General features: G+C 42.5%; 1 protein-coding gene across 7 annotated transcripts in view; it reads left to right on the plus strand.

The window, feature by feature from the left end:
- The window catches only part of FAM118B (family with sequence similarity 118 member B), a 32,460-nt gene extending 14,904 nt beyond the window's left edge, over positions 1–17,556 (plus strand). For 5 of the 7 annotated variants that reach the window (XM_072156649.1, XM_072156650.1, XM_072156652.1 and 2 more), the window contains 7 exons: positions 2,375–2,426; positions 2,979–3,058; positions 5,780–6,032; positions 6,513–6,743; positions 6,862–6,990; positions 8,077–8,362; positions 16,633–17,556. In XM_072156649.1, coding sequence (XP_072012750.1) covers positions 2,982–3,058; positions 5,780–6,032; positions 6,513–6,743; positions 6,862–6,990; positions 8,077–8,362; positions 16,633–17,318 — 1,662 coding nt within the window. In that variant the 5' untranslated portion in view covers positions 2,375–2,426; positions 2,979–2,981 and the 3' untranslated portion in view covers positions 17,319–17,556. Of the gene's footprint in view, positions 1–1,653; positions 1,799–2,374; positions 2,427–2,978; positions 3,059–5,779; positions 6,033–6,512; positions 6,744–6,861; positions 6,991–8,076; positions 8,363–16,632 lie in introns of those variants that run through there. The other 2 variants (XM_072156653.1, XM_072156655.1) reach the window with 2 other exon arrangements.
- The last annotated feature ends 4,355 nt before the right edge of the window (positions 17,557–21,911 follow it).

Here is a 21,911-nt window from a genome sequence, read left to right on the forward strand (position 1 = left end):
AAGTCTAAAAATATATTTAATATGCGTACCTTGTTATTTGTGTCAGGGAGCTTTCACACAATGCGTTGTGTCGTGTTTTGTTTTTTGATGCGTTTTTGACGCATTCCAAAGGCCATACCTCCCAACATTTGGGAAAAGGAAAGAGGGACAAAATGGCGGCACGCGTAGCGTGCCGCGGCGATCCCCCTAAGCCACACCCCCAATCACTCCCTGGCCACGCCCCAAATTTTAGCCATATTAAAAATAATAAAAATCATAATTTAAAAAAAAAAAAAATAAAAATATTATCCTCATTGGGATTTGAACCCAGAACCTGCAGTGTCCATGTACAATAATAACACAGCGCCTCAACCCACTGAGCTATAACCTCAGTGATTAACAAGTGGAGAATTTTGGTAACTAAGAACTATATACTGCCTCGGTATATAGGGAGGGATCTTCTCAGATTATTGTAATTATTGAGACTATTATTATTATTATTATTATTATTGAGATGATTATTATTATTTTTACCATTATTAATAATCATCTCCATAATAATAAAATTTATAATAATAATAATAGTCTCAATAATTACAATAATAATCTCTGAGAAGATCCCTCACTATATATCAGTGCATTAGTCTGTATCACAATGTAACACTGGCTGATAACATGTCTTACTTACCAGAAATCCTCAGCTCTGTATCACTGGGCTTATAGCTCAGTTAGTTAGGCTCCTGTCTGCAGTGCAGAGGGTCCCAGGTTCGAATCTCAGCCTGGGCAAAACTTTATTTAATTTAATTATATAAAGAGCTTGTGTCTGGGGAAGACCTGGAGACCATATATGGACAGATAGAGATCTGAGCTGATGACGTGGTCCCTGCTCTCCAGCTGAGCCGACACTTCTCTGAAAAGGATTCCCTGCCCGATGTCTGCTCTGGAGAACCCTAGGAGATGCAGTGACCATATATGGACAGATCTGAAGCTGATGACGTGGTCCCTGCTCTGCGCTAAGCCCGACACTTCTCTGAAAAGGATTCCCTCCCGATGTCTGTAGAAGCCATTCTGTACTGTGAGTTCAGACTTTCAAAGTATTTACTATGCGGACACAGCAGCGGGACACAGCGGGACCTGGGGGGAGAATCCGTGACAATATCATAGCTGCCCGTGACGCGGGGCAGGGGTACGAAAAACGGGAAAGTCCCGTCAAAATCGGGACGGTTGGGAGCTATGCAAAGGCTTCAGCCTTGATGACATGCTAATGTTACATTGCGTTTCCACTGCATCTGCTAAAAGGGAATGTAACCTCAGCACGTGATCAAGGCTGAAGCCTTTGGAACGTGTCCAAAATGCATCCAAAACGCAACGCATCGCGTGAAAGTGCCCTCAGTGTTGTTTTTAGTCTCGCCTCTTTTTCGGTAAAGTTTCTATGTGAGGACATGTTGGTGACAGGTAAAGTATTTGCTGCTACAAATGATACAGAATTGAACTTTCCAAAAATTGAAATCTGTACCTCTGCCTCTGATTTATTTTGTAATGTAAATGTTTTGTATAGAAGTATTGGGTTCTGGAGAAGTGGGGAGGTGCTGGGATATAGCACAGGCTGCAGTCATTACCACTGGATAATAGGTGTCCCCCTCCCCCAGTCCATAGTCGACACATATACCCATTGTTACAGCCTCTGGGCCGACCTCAGTTCCTCTTGCTAAACCTTCCTAGATAAACCTGTGCTGTGACTAGGCAGGGCTGGATATAACTTGAGCGCACACTCACCTTACACAGAGAACAGCTGCTGGAGCATCCCCCAGTCGCATCCGTGAGTTACACCTTGACTGTCTATGGAAAAGAGTACTGTATTGTTTTTGTTATGTAATGTACACTGAACTAGATTATCAGCTCTTGGGCCAGGTCTGTCTGCGTTGAATTCGTGTTTCCAACTGGTATGGTTTGTGTTTTGCAGCTATACATTGTTCTCATGTTGCTGTTCTTACAAGCACAGTTAGCCTTTTTATAGGTTAGTAACCTATAAAAAGCTCCATAAATCACAGCATAACTGTAGTTTGAGTGCGGCAATGGTTAAACACCCTGACAACCTGTCATTTTAACCCTTTTTTGCTATGGTTTGGTCTTTTGAAGGAGGGTGGGACGTTCACAGCTGCAATGCTCATTGCCACGTGCACCCAGTTAGTGATTCACTTCCTCATGATTTTTAGGATCTCTGCAGGGTTAGGACTGGATATCAGATGCCGGTTATATCTGAACTATTCCCATTCACTGACAGCAAGGAGGGATCTTGGGAATTGTGCAGCATTATAAGTCTACCGTTATACCCAGAGCGCCCCTTTATCCTGTTGTGGCATGATCTGAGCTGCTGCTGTTTTTGATCCTGCAGGGTCTGGAGGATCTGAGCGCTGGCACCATCTGGAAGGGACCGGCACAGTAAGGTAAACACAGGCACGCTCTAAGAATGTCACTAATGTGCAGCGCAGCCGGAAAGTTGTGCATGGGGTGGCCACTTCCCGGCTCCTGCCTGTGCTGCCATGGTGATCTCTGCCTGCTTCTTGGCTGCCCTTCTCAGCAATCACCGCTATCTCAGAAAACAATCACATTTTAGCCTGGAGACATTTTTTTAATATTTTCAGTATATAATAACATCGAAAGCTTTTGTAGTCGGTACAAGGGTAGACGCAGGATCCAGTCACAATAAAGGAACAGAGTGTCTCACTTTTCTGCCAACTTCGTAGCTGGGATAATCTCTTCACATTTTTACTGAAGAACTTAAAGCATCGTGCCCCATCGCAGCAGCTTGCCCCAGTGTGGTGAGTCTGTGGGGTCACAATGCAGGGGTAGCATTGGGTTACTGTGACAGGGATAGAATTAGGCTGCAGCAAAGAGGGGACTTTCAGTACTTGGAAGGTGAATGGAACATTGTAAAGTAGTATTGTGCAGTATTTGTGCAGTTACTTGGAGTAAACTTGTCATCATCTGTCTGATAGTTGATGGCTTCTGCCCTGAACCTGAAGTCGGAGAGGCTGATGCTGATAGAGGACGGCTTACCCCCAGCCAAGAAGCCCAGGTAAGAGATCAATTCGTATCTGGACACTTCAGGTGACTGTTCCTTGGTATGTTATTTATACGAACTATATAGTAAATGTAAACTGTCCTACCCATCACTAGCATCTTCTCCTTCAACAGTGTTTCTGCTATCCCCCTACCTGGCAAGGCAGATTGGAGGCCATTTTTGCATTTATCTGCAGAGCGTTATACATTTGGTCCATATTATAGACAGAATTTAATATATGCCATAGTTAGAACTTCATAAGTCATTTGATACTTGCACCATGGCACGTCTGTGGCTTTCTCAGGACACTGCTTTATCATGTACCATGAGCTAGTACCTGTGTTATAAGTTGGCTGGGTCGTACACTCAAGCTGCCAATGTGCAGTTTTATTGTAGTGTTTTTGGGTTCCATATGGCACTTTTATTATGTCACCATCATTGTACTTTGCTATATGGTGTGATGGCAGATGAACCATATGGCAGTAAATGCCAATGCCCAATATTACATTGTCCATTATTGCTGTATTATAAATCTCTATTTATCTGACCGTAGAAGATCCCTGATCCCTGGAGTATAAACCCTGTTCAGTCCTAAAGCTGCATTTTGTAGTGACGGCCAGTTTAGAAACATTATGCAATGATGGCACCGGTGAGCTCTGTTCTCAAAGATGCTATTTTGCTGCCTTTGTTGTTTTACATGGGTTAAAATACACAGGAGGCCAAATAAGTTCCACCCGTGTAGTCCCTGCCAAAAACAGTGTAATCAGACCCCCTCCAATATTGGACTGTAATCCCTAGAAGAACGCTCTTTATCACCAGGTTTGTACAGTCTGCCCTTGACAGATCACTCGGCAGAAAGCAGCAGCTACTTAAGTCAGTGTTCTGTAAAGGAATTTAGGGAAGGTTTTCACAGATGCTGCTCCCCCTGACCACCAACAGGATGAAAACTTATTGAAACTCAAACTGTTCTGTGAGAGAAATTTTATTTCTTTTGCCCCTTTTTAGCTCAATGTTTATTCCATTTTAGTTATATCTTACTCATTTTATGGCCTGGATATATACAATTTCAGAAGTTCTTATTGTTATGGTTGTACATAGGCCAGGCAAGCAATACCTTTGATAATGTCTTTATTAGCCATTGGATCTGTTTTTATTGTAACATAAAGCTCATCAAGTCATCCACTTTCTTTTCATAACCAGTTACAAGTTGAAATTCTATCTGAATTGTACTAAACAACTGTTTTTGCGTCATTCTCCAATCACCTGTCACATACAGATGGGTGTGGCAATTAATATCCGTATGCTGGGTGAGATCTGCCTGGTGTGAAGATCGCAGGTCCCTTGTCCTTCCTGTTTTTTTATTCATGACTATGACTTTTTATGACTGATTTTGCAAAATCTGTGCAGTGCTGCGTAATCTGTGTGTGCTATATAAATAAAAGAATTATTATTATTATTATTGTTGGCTGATTTGTACAGAACTGAATTTATCCTAATCTCCAGATGTAGAGATGTATTGTGTAGCTACTGATGTGATCTAAGTAGAAGTCATCGTCTTCTCCATCAAGCTCCAGAGGAGATGTGTTCCTTCTGAATATCCAGCCAGGAAAAAGCTGGTTAATAAGTAATCTGAAAGTCTACTATGTGAGAAAGAACAATGTAATTCTCATTAGTTACCTAGTAGTCAGACTAGACCCCTGTCCATCAGGCTGACCTATCCAGGTTTTATGGCTGCATGCTGTTTCCAACCACTTATATCTCCATGTGCTATTCCCAACTTTCCATCTTGTTGTCATTACTTGTCCTTGAGGTGATAATCCCAATCCTTCTCATTTGTTTTAGTCTCTGCTTCAAGTAATTGAGGTGATAATCCCACAGATTTGTCACTTTCGCGTCATGCATTACAATCCCTGAATGTTTAGTGTTCTTTCCTTCATCCATGTTATTGATGCTTATACTTTGCTTAAAAAAAAGTACCCAAAAAACAACTAGCAGGAAAAATGAGGAAAAGCTGAAGATTTCTCATAGTATAGTCTTCCTGTATGGACTTGTAATACACATACACTTAAAGGGACTCTGTCACCAGAATTTACCCCATTAAACTGATGCACACTCAGGTAGGGTATGAAATGTCCTTTCTAGAATTCCCTCTTTTTTGTCAAATCTTGTTCATTAACCTATTGAGAAACATCTGCAACAAAGTCATGTGAAAATAAGCAGAGAAGTGTCATGTTTACCTGAGATGAGTCAAGTGGAGAGGCTGTAGGGAGTGCCACTTTTGGTGTTATGGCTAAGATCACATCAGGCTTGTGCTTATGTGATCTAAAGACCATTAATAGAATTGTATTTTTATTTGGAGCTTACAACTATGTCTTCAGCAACCTAAAAGACTAGATTTTCATCTTTTAATATGACATCAAAATTATGGTTCTAGGTACTATATTATCACAGATAGGGGTGTTTGAAGTGACAATCCTCCTGTAAACTTGACTCTCTGGAAAAATGACACTTTTCACCTTATTCTCGCATGACTCTTATTGGTTGTCTATCCTTTAAAGAGAGAACTTGGACATTCTATTTGAAGGTGATGTCATCAGTTTTTGCCACAAACTGATGTATGTACTGAATGCAGTGTAGTGGATGTACCATATTGTAGCATCAAGGGGAGGGTGTCTGGATGTAGATCATGGCGATCACCAGTGCTAGTATTATCAGAACAAAATTTGTGTCTTCCAGAAAACTATTACCAAGCCTAAAGACGAAGAAGCCTCAAGAGCTGGTGCTGGTGATCGGAACCGGAATCAGCGCCGCTGTAGCCCCTCAAGTGCCCGCACTGAAGTCCTGGAAGGGGTTAATCCAGGCACTTCTTGATGCTGCTAATGACTTTGACCTTCTAGAGGAAGAAGAAAGCAAGAAATTCCAGAAATGTTTACATGAAGACAAGAACCTTATCCATGTAGCTCATGACCTCATCCAGAAGCTGTCACCGGTAAGTACATGCACTATGTGTGATGGGGACTTTGAGGATCATTCTTAAAGTACGAATGAAACTCTCACCACGCTGTTATTTGCTATTTAGCAAGTTTTCTTTCTCAAAAATATCAAATATAAAAAAAAATCAATTGTTACAAGCATTTTAGGCAAAACATAATCACCCAAGTGTGAAAGTCCATATAGTCCAGCGTGAACTTCAGGGAGACGGGCTGAGCACACCATGTGATGTTTCGGGACGTGGTCCCTTTTTCAGACAAGTGTAGTGACAATCCCACCACCAATATGTGCTGTATTTGCTCCCCAAAATACATAAGGACATGTCCCACCCTCCGGGGAGCCCAATTGTGTTCGGAGTTGATTCAGTACTACACCTTCTGGCCATCTATGTAGACGGCTTCCTACAACCACTGGTAAAAAGGTTGCCTAACTGTTTGAAGGATTCTCAATCTTAGTTTCTCCTGCTCCTTTGTTTCAGCGCACCAGCAATGTACGCTCCACCTTCTTCAAGGACTGTCTCTATGAAGTCTTCGATGACCTGGGGTCCAAAATGGAGGAGACAGGGAAGCAGCTCTTACAGTCTGTACTGCAGCTGATGGAGCATGGAGCCCTTGTCCTCACAACTAATTTTGACAATCTGCTGGAGATCTACGCAGTTCATCAGGGAAAACAGCTGGAATCCATAGACCTCACTGATGAAAAGAAGGTGGCAACTCTGTGTAGTGATAACTTTATAATGTTGTTTTTCATATAGGATGTTTACATTGTGCAACAGATCCCTTACAATTCCCTATATAATCTATAACATAAGTATCCTCTCTTACCAGGTTCTTGAATGGGCTCAGGAAAAGAAGAAACTAAGTGTCCTGCATATACATGGGGTCTACACCAACCCCAGTGGCATTGTCCTCCACCCAGCCGGGTACCAGAATGTTCTTAGGAACACAGAAGTTATGGTGGGTTAGTGCTGGCTTCACACATTGTGCTGAATCTAGAAATGCTTACATTGAATATCTCCTATATATGCAGTCTTGTGGCTGGCCTGTATCCCTAGAACTTATAGTCTTATTTAGTTCACATAGTGTTTTTTTCAGCAGATTGTCCAGCCATGTTGGAATTGCAAGGCTCACTGCGCAAGCGCGAGGTTTGCTTGTGCGGTGAGCCTATGTCATGTGTGGGAGGTGGAATAGAAGGAGGATGTGGAAGGGAGTTTGGGGTGATAATGGGCAGGGGGACGAGCGTAGCAATGATTCAAAGTAGCAGGCGCCCTTACCATTTGAAAAGCACAACCCCTGGGACTTGGATGCGCAAGCTGGCAGGGAGCTAGGTAAAGTTTACCAAAGGATATTTCTAAAACCAAGTAATGTAGAGAATAGTTAAAAACATGGGTGCTAAGTACTGTTCAGTCTGTATAGGAACCTTGAAAAAGAGCCCACTGGTGACAGAAATATAACATTTAAAGGGAACTTCATTATTTTATTATGTCATGTAAGAAGTTTTAATATGAAATATTATAAAATTATAATTTATATAGCATGTTATAGTTTTTATTTCATGTTGTTACATATAGCAACCTGTTATATTACATATTTTATTTTGCATGATAACTTTTAATAATTCTATAATTACATTGTTATGCCTACTGTATTAGGCTACATTCAGACGACCGTATAGGGGATGTATATACGGCCGACACATATACGTCCCCCACAGACGGCAATGGGCGCGGTATGGTGCTGCACATGTGCAGCACCGTCCCATAGCCAGGAGAAAGACAGGACATATCCTACCTTTTCCTGAAATACAGCGCCTTGTGCCATACATCGCTGTAGAGAGGGGCGGAGGTAGGAAACTCTGACGAGCGCCGACGTGTGCCCGCTGTGCTACAGTACGGTGGGCACAGGTTCATGTGAATGTTGGATTGTATTGCTCTATAAATACATATTAGATATCATATTTTACATCTAATATGTCATGTGAATAACCATATCATTTTGAGAAATTGATGCATAATTATTCTAAATATTAAAATAATTTTACAGAGGGAAATTCAAAAGCTTTATGAGACCAAGTCCTTCCTGTTCTTGGGCTGTGGCCGCACTGTGGATGATACAACGTTCCAGGCCTTGTTCTTGGAGGCAGTGAAACACAAGTCGGACTTGGAACACTTCATGCTGGTTCGTAGAGAAGATGTGGATGAATTCAAGAAACTGCGGGAGAACATGCTGGACAAGGGGATTAAGGTCATTTCATATGGCACAGAGTATTCTGATCTCCCTGAATACTTTGAGAGACTGGCTAATGAAATATCCACAAAGGGACGCACAGGTAAGTGTCATGTTTTTGCTCAGTGACACCAGTGTTTATATGTCTTTGTTGAATATTTATTGACATGTGACCACTGAAACCATGGTCACATGGTTTCAGTGGTCAATGCCTAGCAACTGGCAGGGAGGCTTCTGGGATATCATGTAATCAGAAGCATACATGGGGTAGACGTTGCAAACCTTGCAAACTGGGTAAAGGACCTTCGATGACATCACCTTGGTTACAAGACATGCTAAGAAGAGACATGGGGAGGAGTAGATGGGAGAGTCCAGCGGAGGACATGCCCCCCCCCTTACGCTAGGTGACCATAGATAAAGTTGTACATAGCCGATGAGCGTTTGCTGCATATTACAACAAACGCCCACCGGTAACACCCACCGATCGCGGGCGTGAAACCTGCGTTAAAAACCGGCGGCGGGTGTGTGACGCCATGTTGGCCAAGATCGTCAATCCCCATGACATCTGTTGGGAGTGGCGATCTGTTGCTATGACAGCCTCCGGTCACACAAAGATCCAAGGATGACTCGTTTCACACCATTTATTACAATGTGTGATTTGCACATTGTAATAGATGCTGTGGAAAATCCCCATAATAAGGCAGTGTATAGTAGAATTTATCGTACAACATCGGGTTAAAGTACTGAAAAGTAGTTAAAAAAAATCATTAAAAAGTATAATTAAATCACCCCCCCCCTTTCCCTAGAACTGATGGAAATATAAATAAACAGTAAAAAATCATGAATATGTTTGGTATTGCTGCTTTCCAAAATGTCTGATCTATCAAAATATTATAATGGTTATTCCCGCCTTTGACTCTGTAACGGAAAAAGGTGCCGAAAGTTGAAAAAGCCACTCTTTTGCCATTTTGAAAAATATTTAAAAAAAAATCAATAAAAAGTGATCAAAAGGCCGTACAGTCCCTTAAGTGGTAGCATTGAAAATGTCATAAAAAGTCGCAAAAATTACACCACCCACAGCACCGTACACTGAAGTATGAAAATTTTTGTAAATGTATGAAAACATTGTAAAACCGATATAAATTTGGTATCCCCATGATCGTACCGACCCAAAGAATAAAGTAGACATGTCATTTAGGGCGCAAAGTGAAAGCCGCAACTCCAAGCCAACAAGAAAATGGTGCAAATGTGTTTGTTTTTTGCACTAATTTCACTGCGTTTGGAATTTATTCCCACTTCCCAGTACACGGCATGGAATATTAAATACCGTCATTATTACGTGCAATTTGTTATGCAGGAAACAAGCCCTCATGCAGCTCTTTACATGGAAAAATGAAAAATTGTGGATTTTTGTTGGTGGGGAGTGAAAAATAAAAACACAAAAACAAAAAAGGGCTTGGTCATTAAAGGGTTAATGGGGCACTGTGGAAACCTGTCACTAGATGTATTTGTAAAAATGTTAAAGGGCATCTATCACCAGAATGAAGGGTTGTATGCAAATGAGCCTAGTGGCTTCAGGCTCCATAGGTGTTAATGGATTCTGGAGCTCCTCAGTCTCATTTGCATACAGTCCTTCATCCTGGTGGTAGGTGCCCTTTAAAGGAAACCTACCACTTGTAGTGGCAGGTTTCTGATGGAAATACCGGGCACCAGCTCAGGGTGAGCTGGTGCCGGAGCTTATTTTCGTTAGTGTTTTAAACCGCAGTATCGCGGTTTAAAACACTTTTTAAACTTTATAGCCGGCGCAGGGAGGTACGCGCTCGGCGCTTACCGTGCGCGCGGCTACATAGGAAGTGAATGAGAGCCGCGCGCATGGTAAGCGCCGAGCGCGTACCTTCCTGCGCCGGCTATAAAGTTTAAAAAGTGTTTTAAACCGCGATACCGCGGTTTAAAACACTAACGAAAATAAGCTCCGGCACCAGCTCACCCTGAGCTGGTGCCCGGTATTTCCATCAGAAACCTGCCACTACAAGTGGTAGGTTTCCTTTAAGTCCTAATTCTGCAAGGGAGGAATGATGATTACAACACAGCAACTCATGTCTTCAGCTCTTATTGTATTGATGGAGTGCTAGTATTAAGGGTAGACTCACATCGTTGTTTTTTTCACAGAAGCCATTTTGGCTTATGGACACTTACAATTTGGTTTTCTCTTCAGCGTGTTCTTTGTATTTACTGACAACATTGGATCAGTGGGAAAAAAAAAACTGAAGTGTGAAAAAGCTCATTGAAAAGAATGGTTCAGTAAGGCATCAGTAAATTATCACTGAAGCCAGAAAGAGAAAACCAATCTGTTTAGCACTGTACATTCAACAATGACTGCCACCTAAAGCCATTGAGATGGGTGTCTTCAAGCTTGCTTACTGTTTTCAGTTATTACCAGCAGAATGATGAGTGCAGCTCTGGAGTATGATACGGATGTAACTATTTCATCAGTACAAATAAGAAATTTATGAACAAATACACTAGCAGCAAATCTAGTAGTCTTGTAGGACAAGTATATACTCAAGCCATAGTTGTATGCCAACAGCTCAGTGAAAATTTATTAAGAAGGTATAAATGGGACTAAAGATTTTAAACTATTAATTGCAGACTGTCCAGATAGCCACAGGGGTGAGAGGTGCAGTGCAGTGCACTAAGGATTCTGGGTTAGGAATATGCAAATCCGTTTTCTGGGATAAGAAAATCTGTGCTTCTATTGCTTCTATTGCTTCTATTCTATTGCTAACTTTACAGGGAACCTGTCACCAGGATGCTCATTTTTCCCAAAGCCTATCAAATTTCAGAATAGTACAGTTTCTTTACAATCTATTAGTTCAGCTTACTTGGACCCCTGCCAAAATCCACTTTGACTTTGATACTTGATGGTTTGGTTATTATAATGTACAATCTCTGACCCTTTCCTATGGTTTCTCACATAGCCAAACTAGTTCCCTACCCTGTACTGATTAGGAGCAATGACTCTGCTGTCTACATTTGTGTGTCTCTTCCTTGTGGAAGAGACTTTCAGGTTTGCCTATTGACCAAGACTTCCTGAAGTTTAGACATTGATTTATTTATTTTCTTTTCTTGTAAACCTATTTGCATATCCCTTACTCTGCTATGAAAGTGACTCATTGATTTATTTGTGAAGACTAGATGTATCTAGACTTGCAGGTTCTTGTACCCACGTGTGCCCACATGTTTGTGTTGTCGCTTTGTGATGTTATGGTACTATACACAAAGAATAAATGGTTATAACTAGGCATAGTTAATATTCCAAATGGGCACATTAACTACTTATCCCTTTGTGCTGTACTTTTACAGCGTGAAGATCAGCGAATACTGCTCAGCGCTGTAATAGTACGATGTGTAGCTGATGGCGGTGCAGCTCTTCATTGGTGCTGAACCGATATATATAGGGAAACGCGAAACACCCAGCGGTAATCTACCACTTGAATGGATGCAGGGACATTCCCTGCTTGATTGGCAGCCACCGAAGCATTTATGGAAGGGTTCAGATAGTTTCTATGGCAACCCTGGGGTCTATGCTATGGACATGTGTATTCTTCAAATGGCCTATTAGGGGTTAATGTGTGTCAGGTCTGCTCTATCCTAAGGATATGCGGACATGGAGACACAACAGAAACAAAACTCAACAGAAGCAAAGCACACACGTCAATGTGAATGTAGCCTAGCCTTAAAGGGGTATTCCGGGAATATGAATGTCTGACACAAAAACCCATGATGATATAAATGAATAAATACAACAATACTCAATGTCATTAGTAACAAAATGGAGCTTATATAATTTGATTTTATGATTTACAAAATTTATAATCTCTATAAAGTAGGTGGAGTTATCACTAAGATGGCCACCACTGGAAACTACAAGTTCCATGATCCTTTAGTTCTCAGTAGCTCCTCCTACCTCTTATACTCTGCTCCCAATGATGATGTAACAGGTTTTCTTGCTCTGTTACCATAGTAATGATGTGTAACTGCCATCACCCAAACACTGGCCATACTGGATGCACTGCTACCAACCGACAACAGCCAAATGTGCAAAGCATTTACTGCTAAGGGGAGCAAAATTTTTAATAACACCTATTACACATTAGCTTATATTTTGAGTGCCCACTTCTATATGAATTATGCTGATTCCTGGAATACCCCTTTAAGTAATGATGTCAAAGGGGAGGAAGGCTTTGCAGGTCTGTCTATGTCTCCTATAGTACTTGTTCTGTAATGTGCTCTTCCCAGAATGCTCAGCAATGGTTACAGCCTCAGTTTTTTACTTATCCTTTTTCTGTGTAAAGTATACCGGCTGTTACCTGAGAAGGGTCTTGCTGACACCAGATCTGAAAGCTTCCTAGTACAATATTATAGCATTTAGGTATAACAGATGTGCCTCGTCTGCCATAAAGCAGCTATACTCTCCCTCTGGACTTCTCTCTGGCTCCTGTCATCAGCGCATGATGTCACTTACCGATGACTGATGCAGGAGCCGGAGATATTATCCTGCAGTATGTAAATGGGCCATGTTTTGTAGTTTCTTGGTACTCCTAATCATTCATTCTTGTTTACATCTAGAAACCAATAATCCCTGTCCTAGCACATCTTGCATTTCATGGGTTTGTCGCAGTGTATCAGATTCATCTTTCCTGTCCTGTATTCCAGTCCAGACTGATGGCTCTTCACTGCAGTGCTGACATTTAACAAGCCCTACAACAGTGTCAGCAGGACTAGAGTGAAGATGGGCTTTTACATGGGAATTGGAGTATCTGACAATGGAGAGACTGAAAAAATAGTACTGTATTTCCATACATTATCTCACCGGGAATGTCACAAAGAGCAGGGCTGTTCTAGTTCTGTAATATAATTTACCTCTTTTAATATATTTGTGTAACATGTTCATGCTTTGTAGTTTGGTCCTTTTAGGTTTTTGTCTACATTTTATCTTAGAGCTACATGCTGCTTGAAAATGTATTGTATGACCCCCATGCATGTGAAGGCACAGCTCTGATAATATATTTTTTTCCCAAATCAATAGCTCTTGTGGTGTAGGACAACTTTACCTATTACTTTGATTGCCTATATCCATCAGTCTCTTTGCTATCATCCTCAGTTTAGCCTTTACCTGCAGTTGTCTAACTTGGTTGTGCTGCTTTGAGACTATAGATGTTTTACACAAGAAACTGGACTAACTGCTAGAGGGGAGGTGCTGCTCCCTGTTCACTCTTGAGGGAGAGAGAGGTAATATGTTGCTTTATGTATGTAACTAGCAAGAGAGCCTTGTGACTGCAGCTCTGTGGATGCAAAAGTTCCCTGCAAAGAATGTTGAGGTACAAGATATTCTCTGTTCTATATTAGTCCTTCCATCCCAGTCTGTGATTCTGTTGAACTTTTTCTGTCTCTCTCTGCATCTTAAACTATGTGATAGACTCTTCTGCAGTAAACCTCCCCCATCTTCTGCTATAACGGCACTTTCTACACAGCTATGAAGCTGTTAAAGAGGACCTGTCACCCCAAAACAGACCCCGTCCAAATGTGCCCCCCATAGTGTCGGCCCGCCCCCTTAATGAATACACCCGACTGCCGTGCTTGAGATATGAGGATCCAACCTCTTATTTGTTAAGAGGTTGGATCTGTTTCAACCATTTTTCCAAGCATAAATTTAAAAAAAACCTGGCTGGGTAGAAAGGAGCTAGGGAGAGGGTTATGGGAGCACATTTGGACGGGGTCTTTGTTGGGGTGACGGGTCCTCTTTAACTCTTAGCACATACACAGCACAGACTTTACTCTTCATATAATTGTATCACTGCTGTTTTCTACTATTTACTTCATGCACTATAAAGATCCTGTATGTACAGACTATTCTGAGCTCCATGGATTCACTTTTAGGAATCTCACTGGATTTGCTAAATTTTCCTTCATGAGAGAACACAAAGCATCATGGGAACTAAGAACATTTTATAATTGACTCAGCTTTATGGTAAAGATGAAAAGAGGTTAGTTTCTGCCCTCTTTGCCGCTGATGAGGAGGATTTCTGTCAAGTAACTTAGAACAGTAAAATTCCTTAACTATAAAAAAAGAAAAAAAAATTTGAGCATCTTTCTGTTTGTTGTTAAAGGGGGAAACGGATATATCAATTTTGTAAAAAATTCATCATTATGAAATTGGAGAATATCCATGTTTCGGAGTAGTTTACTGTTATGCCTTTTCACAAGCTTCTCTCAAAATGCCACGTAGTATAGGCATATACGGGGGGGGGGGGGGGGCTATTTACTAGGGTTGCAGGGGCTGGCAGGCCATATACTGGGGACATGAGTTGACTGGCTGTATACTGTGGGCAGGGGCTGCTGGCCATATAATGGGGTAGAAGGCTATATACTTGGGGGCTGGAGGCTTTAACCCAGGGGTCAGGAACCTTTAACCCAGGGGTCAGGAACTTTTAACCCAGGGGTCAGGAACCTTTAACCCAGGGGTCAGGAACCTTTAACCCAGGGGTCAGGAACCTTTAACCCAGGGGTCAGGAACCTTTAACCCAGGGGTCGGGAACCTTTAACCCAGGGGTCGGGAACCTTTAACCCAGGGGTCGGGAACCTTTAACCCAGGGGTCGGGAACCTTTAACCCAGGGGTCGGGAACCTTTAACCCAGGGGTCGGGAACCTTTAACCCAGGGGTCGGGAACCTTTTACCCAGGGGTCGGGAACCTTTTACCCAGGGGTCGGGAACCTTTTACCCAGGGGTCGGGAACCTTTTACCCAGGGGTCGGGAACCTTTTACCCAGGGGTCGGGAACCTTTTACCCAGGGGTCGGGAACCTTTTACCCAGGGGTCGGGAACCTTTTACCCAGGGGTCGGGAACCTTTTACCCAGGGGTCGGGAACCTTTTACCCAGGGGTCGGGAACCTTTTACCCAGGGGTCGGGAACCTTTTACCCAGGGGTCGGGAACCTTTTACCCAGGGGTCGGGAACCTTTTACCCAGGGGTCGGGAACCTTTTACCCAGGGGTCGGGAACCTTTTACCCAGGGGTCAGGAACCTTTTACCCAGGGGTCAGGAACCTTTTACCCAGGGGTCAGGAACCTTTTACCCAGGGGTCAGGAACCTTTTTTGGTTGAGAGAGCCATGAACACCACATATTTTAAAATGTTATTCCATAAGAGCCGTACAATATGCACATGGCCCCAAGTAGGTAGGTAGTCCCGGTGTCACGGGTGCCCCTGCGAACTACGTCTCGTTTGGCAGGCACACCCGTGTCCCCCTCCATGGCGGCATCCCTTTCCGAGTTCACTCACCTCTCCATGTTCCTGCTCCTGTCCCGGCTGACCAGCACATACCCCCAGTAGATAGGCAGCCCTAGCACATACCCCCAGTAGATAGGCAGCCTTAGCACAAACCCCTGGTAGATTGGTAGCCATAGCATATACTCCCAGTATATAGGTAGCCACAGCACATACCCCCAGTAGATAGGTAGCGGTAACATCGCTTCTGTGTTCAGTGATCAGTCTAAGAGACGCACAGCAGCCATCACTATTTATTAAAGATCTGTCTGAGAGCCAGATGCAGCCAACAGAAGAGCCATATCTGGCTCCCGAGCCATAGGTTCCCTACCCCTGCTTTAACCAATGCATTTCCCACCCTAGGCTTATACTTGAGTCAATAGGTTTTCCCTTTTTTTTATGTGAGAATGAGGTACCTCAGCTTATACTCAGGTCAGGTCATATACACCGAGTATATATGGTATTAATTATTTGCCTGCCTCTTGGTGTTGTGATAACCATTATGGAATTATGGTGCTGCAGAGCATTGGTCCTTGTTATAAGGAGATCAATATGGAGGACAATGGATTACAGTCCAGTATCAAACCTAAGCAGATCTTAGCTTCTCCAATTAAGACACCAATCATTTCCTGAGCCCAAGATGCTTCTGAGAAGATATCTAGATATAAATCTAGATACTATGCCACAAGATTCTTCCTCCTCAGCCTTTTCTCTCTGGTTACTTTTCCTGCCCTGCCTTCTGCCGATCACTAGCAGTAATATCTCTTTCTGTGAATGCTGGGTTAACTGTCCACCATTGCATCCCATACCCGGCTTTCCTGTAGCCCAAATGGCTGTCTACATCTACCCCCACTAACCATATTTACATAAGTGAGCAGAGCAAAGTTGGCGTACATAAGTCTATGAAGTCTGGTTGACAAAGTTCTGCCAGTTGTAAGGGTGACTATTCTGGTTGTTACCCAACAAAAAGCATCTGCCTCCCCCTCCCCACCTGTTTAATGAACTGGTTACCTTACATTATATTTAATGTCTGCACATTACCATTTTAGGGCAAACACTTGGTCAGGAGTTAAGCTACGAGTTGGAGGAGTCATGCGAATCGTTTTACCTTGAGACCCCCGAGCACTCTAGAATGGACAATTCTACACAGACTGATCGGGAACGTGGCACTCTGCCATCCATACTACCCTTAAAGCCTCAGTCTGTTAAATCAAAGGCCAAAGGTCTGCAGAACACGTCCCCACAGCTGCCACTTCCACTTGAGAACCAGACCTTTTGGGCACTTCAGAGCCAGCTGAGAAGTTTTACAACCACACAAGAAGCACTACGGAAAGGAATCATGACCAAGGTGAACGCCTTACACTTAGACTTGTGTCAGCTCACCATGGGTGTTAACCGAAACAGCACCGTGTTTAAGAAGATCCTAAAGGTGGAGATGGAGAGAAACAATCTACTTGCACACATGAACACCAACATCAGTAAACTTGCTGCAAGCTTACATCTACTGGCTATCCAGCAGAGTGCAAACCAGCAGGAGCTGCAAGCCCTGCTTGACCAGCAGAGGGCAGCCACTGTGGAAACCACTGCTGGACTGTCACCAACATCACCCCCTGTCCCATTATCCCCTCCTCCCTCCCAGTACCGCTACTCCATGCGAGCCAGAACAGCGCCCCCTCCTGCATTAAACTTCACCTCAGATCTAAGGACGCGGCCTGCAAAGAGAGGACGGAAATAAAAATGTCTTCAATGAACTGTTGGATGTTTTTGTTGTTCGCATCCAATTTTTTTTTTGGAATTTATAGGATAGTATTTATGTTATACTCTCTGTACTACAGTGTTTGGAAAGTAACCTTTGCTTATGTTGTGGATGAGGATCACTGTGCCTTACAAAACACCTCCCACGATCACACGCTTTTTGAAGGATTTGTCACAAGATGATGTTATAAGTTATGTATTAAATTATCTCTAGTGTACATGCTGTGTAGATTCATTACTTTATAATGTACTGATTCTGGTACTACAGGTATTATGCTGCAGAGGTGCACTCACTATCCTTCTCAAGAAGTCACACTGTAAATATATATAACTTGAGTTATCCTGTACTGATGCTGAGTTACATCCTCCACTTATGTTGCCAATTGATACTAGAAGCATTGAGCAGGCTGGTGGGATGGATATCCCTCTAATATACATCACTGCAGCTAATCTCTGGTGTCAGGGTACGTGTACTGTATATGCAAACATGTGGTCACATGATAAATCTTTTACACGTTACTGTATAACTGATTTGTTTTATGTGATGGCATTCTTTTGTCATTTACATGGAAACAGGTGCACATATTTTCACAATCCATGCGAGATAAACAGTTTAGTAAGCCGTCACATGTTAAGAGGTTTTAGTGTTTTTTTTTTAAAGGAAGTTTTGCAATGACAGACCTTATGAAGTTGACCATTAGATAGTACTGAGCTTTCAGGGAGGGCTAGGAATGGATTCAAGTTTGTTGACTACAAGCCAATATGGTCTGAAAAACCTGCACCATGTGCTTGCAGAATTTACTAGAACTAGAGTTCAGAATGAGTTAAGTTTAGTGATTTTTTTTTTTTTAGATTCAGTCCAGTAAATCCGGTATGTGCAAAGAGAGTTAGTTGGCCCAAACCGCTCTTCAGTAACAGGCTTCAAGTTGGCAAAATCTAAGGCAGTACCTTTTACACATCGACTCCTTTCATATCATGCTCCAGCCTGGAAGCAGCATCCAGAATTTCAACTTTGTGAACCAGAGGGCTAAAGTAGAGCTCTCCCCTGCATCTTTCCAAAGAGACTTCTTACATTTCTTCCTGGAAATAGTGATGTCATTCACGGCAGAAAGGTTGTTTGTGAGAGAAGGAGAGCTTGACTTTATTGCTGAAGAAACATACTGTGGAAGGTGTTACTCTGCTTAATAAGGTACTGGTAGTGGTTTATAAGGTTACTTTTGGCCTCAAATTGTAAGGCAAGTACAAATGATTTATGTCTCGCTGTTCTCAACCATTTCAGGCATCATGAAGACAACTCTATATGGGGGTTTAATGGTGGCTAGCTCACGACCTCCAGGAAGGTCTATTATGCATAGCCACAGTGTGGTCCGGCTGCTCTGCTCCTATGGGCATGGGTTGGGTGAGGGGTGCTCACCCACCCACGTCCACCTATTCAACACAGACCACAAACTTATCCCTTTTTGTAATCTGTTTTGCACACACAGTCTAGCTTCAGGATAGTTTACTATTATTAGATCTATTTCGGCAGCTTTGTAAGGGACACACTAATATGTTCAATTTGTTGCCCAGTAGGTGGAATTAAGACTCCTTAAGCCAAGTGCTTCGTCTAAATGGGTTATATTGTTAGAAGTGTACATCTTTGGCTGCTTCCTCTGGCATATTCACTCTCATTCCTCTCTTGTCCTCAGGTAACAGCACATGACGCTGCGGTGCTCACTGTGATGTCAGACGGGCCGAGGATGTGGATGCAGCACGAGAGTCTATGTAAGAAGATGACACGTGTCACATGAAGGATAGGAACCTGCCACCACTTGCTGCTGGTGGTATCAGTCTTCTCAGATATCTTTTTAGCTGCTTTGGCTCTACCTGCATCTGGGCGCACTTATTTTTCTTTTTTCGCTTTTATCAACCATTTCATAGCAGTTACTGTAGTGAGATCTGCACCCGTCTCACACAACTAGGGACGCTGCTACTTTAATGTTTACATCTAACCTCCAGATGAGGTTGTCACTGTCTACTGTACAGACCTGTGTAACTAAGCTTGTGTAATAGATTCTGATCTTTGTGGATCAGTTCCTCACTATTTTTGACATCTCTTCCTTTCTTGTCCATAAACCTGGACAGACCTAATACAATATATCCAGTCTGCTTTAAAGAAGATCCCTCAGCAGCTGCAGGAATCTCCCCTCTACCTGATAGATTGCCCTAGAGTTTCAGACTCAAACATAAGAGGCTCCAGACTGGAACAAACCACAGATTTTAGGTTTGTACTGGTTTTTAAACCACTATTTGATCTGTACTATGGTGAGAACATGCTAAACACCTTAAAAGTTACAGAACTTTCTAGTATATTTTGATTAAAATGAATGTCCAGTTGTGATCTGCAATATTCATTTCTGATATTGACTCCTAAATCTGTGATGATTGGCTTCTTTTTTTTAATACGTCATTCTAGTGAGCAGGGGTTTTGGTACAAATTTCTTAAACCTGTGGATAAAAAAAGGGGAAAAAACCCCCATAATGACTGCCAATAGAAGGAGATAACTGTAAATCAGACATTTAATAAAGGGGTTGTGCCAAAAAGATACCTGTACCCTATCCAGAGAATAGGGCATAAGTGTCCAAATGGTTGTGACTCCTGTGCACCACTGGGTACTAAAGCTCTTAAGACTAGGCACCATTTGAGTCTATCTTTGAAGTCCCATAACAGGGAATAGAGCACAGGTTGGATGCCCCCTTTTATAACCCCTGTGGCATTTTAGATAACTTTCAGCACCACAATCAGCCTGATTACTGAACAAGGAAAAACCCAATAATAACTGAATAAAGCAGGACAGATGACATGTAATTTTAATTACTTTGAAAAGAATCATAAGTCTAGTTGATCTGCACCATGGATCTGTCCTACTTTATTCAGTTAGTATAGGAGGATCGAAAAACATAAGGGTGTAAACGGACCCCTAATGGTCAGTGGCGTAACTAGGAGTGGCAGGGCCCCATAGCAGGCTTCGGCATGGGGCCCCTCTTCCCACTTAAAAATGATACATATTTGTATAGTCACACATGCAAGTTACAATGACACATTTATACACTTATGCACATATAGAGCATATACACACACATACAGTGACATTTACAAACACACAGCATATATACACACATACAGTATATGCAGACGCCATACACCGTATACACATACCACATATACACATCACAGATGCATTATATATACATCACATATATGTTATATACATATTATGATATACAAAGTGTAGCATAATATGGATATATTGATGCACATCCTCCACTCTTTAGTATGTCAGGTCGGATGCTGGGGCCCCCTGACTCTGTGGGCCCCATGGCGGTTGCTATGGCTGCTACCACTGTAGTTACGCCCCTGCTAATGGTGTTTATAAAGAAGTGGGATTGATGGGCTTTCAGCTCTTTTATGAAAACTTTCCAGTTGTAGGAAGGTGGTGAGATAGATCAGCACGGACATCTAGTGTCAGGATCCTAGCAATCATATGGCATAGGACAAGCGCTTTATTCATCAATGCTACAGTGACATCTTAGAGGTTAAACTGCTGGGATCGAGGCCTCTTTGATCAATCCGGCTTTGTATTACATAGATTAGAAGCATCAGGGAAATAGTAACAGCCCATTATGGAGAGGCTGTACACTCCCCCTTGTGGTGGCAGCAGGTAACACCATGTAGAACACGTTGGGGATTAGGAGCTCCAACAGATAGTAAATCTGAAAACACAATGCTGACACAGTGAAGCCCTCTCTATGATTATCATCACTGAAACTCTAAGGAATAAGTACTGTACAGGTCAATGGATGAGCACCAATGCATGTCCTAATAGAAAGGCCATAAGATGAGCACATAGCTTCACGCTGCATTGATTTTTAACTATTTCTTTGTGGCTTTCCAGTTTGTAGCTTTTTAGGTTCTGCTTGACTGTTTAGGGGTAATGGCGTGGTAACAGCACCAACAGAGAAGCTACTGATCAGGCAGATTGTCCTGTTACGGCAGTGTTGATGCAAATGCAGGATCTTGGGGCAGCTGTGGACTCGAGGTAGCCATGAATGGGCCTCATAACATATCCAAGTACCTGCAGTGACTCACATAACCAGTGATGATTGACAACTACACACAATATGGAAGACACCTCTATGGTTGTGGACCCCAGAAGGATGGGGAGGAAGCCTGTCATGCTGGAAACCAAGTGGTAAACATGGATTGCTTGTCCATTGCCTATAAACGTATGTAATAATGGAACACCCCTGCACGTCTACAGAAAGCTCTCCAAATACAAATCCTGAAACTTCTAATTTTGTCATGATCTGGGGAAAAGCTGATTTCAGGATAAATATGGCTACAATTCGGTCACTTTGCTTCCCAGGTCCCTTAACAGAAGCAAATGTGCTTGCATTAGGGATATGAGTGAGGGAATGCTTAGTGACTACTCATATAGGACCACTACGTCTTCCATATTGTCACTCAGGTTGAAGAAAATTTGCCAGAAGAGGTAACATTCACACTACCAGGGAGATGCTTTATAGAGGGCTG

Source organism: Engystomops pustulosus, chromosome 6 (genome assembly GCF_040894005.1).
Source record: "Engystomops pustulosus chromosome 6, aEngPut4.maternal, whole genome shotgun sequence".
Taxonomy (NCBI): Eukaryota; Metazoa; Chordata; class Amphibia; order Anura; family Leptodactylidae; genus Engystomops; species Engystomops pustulosus.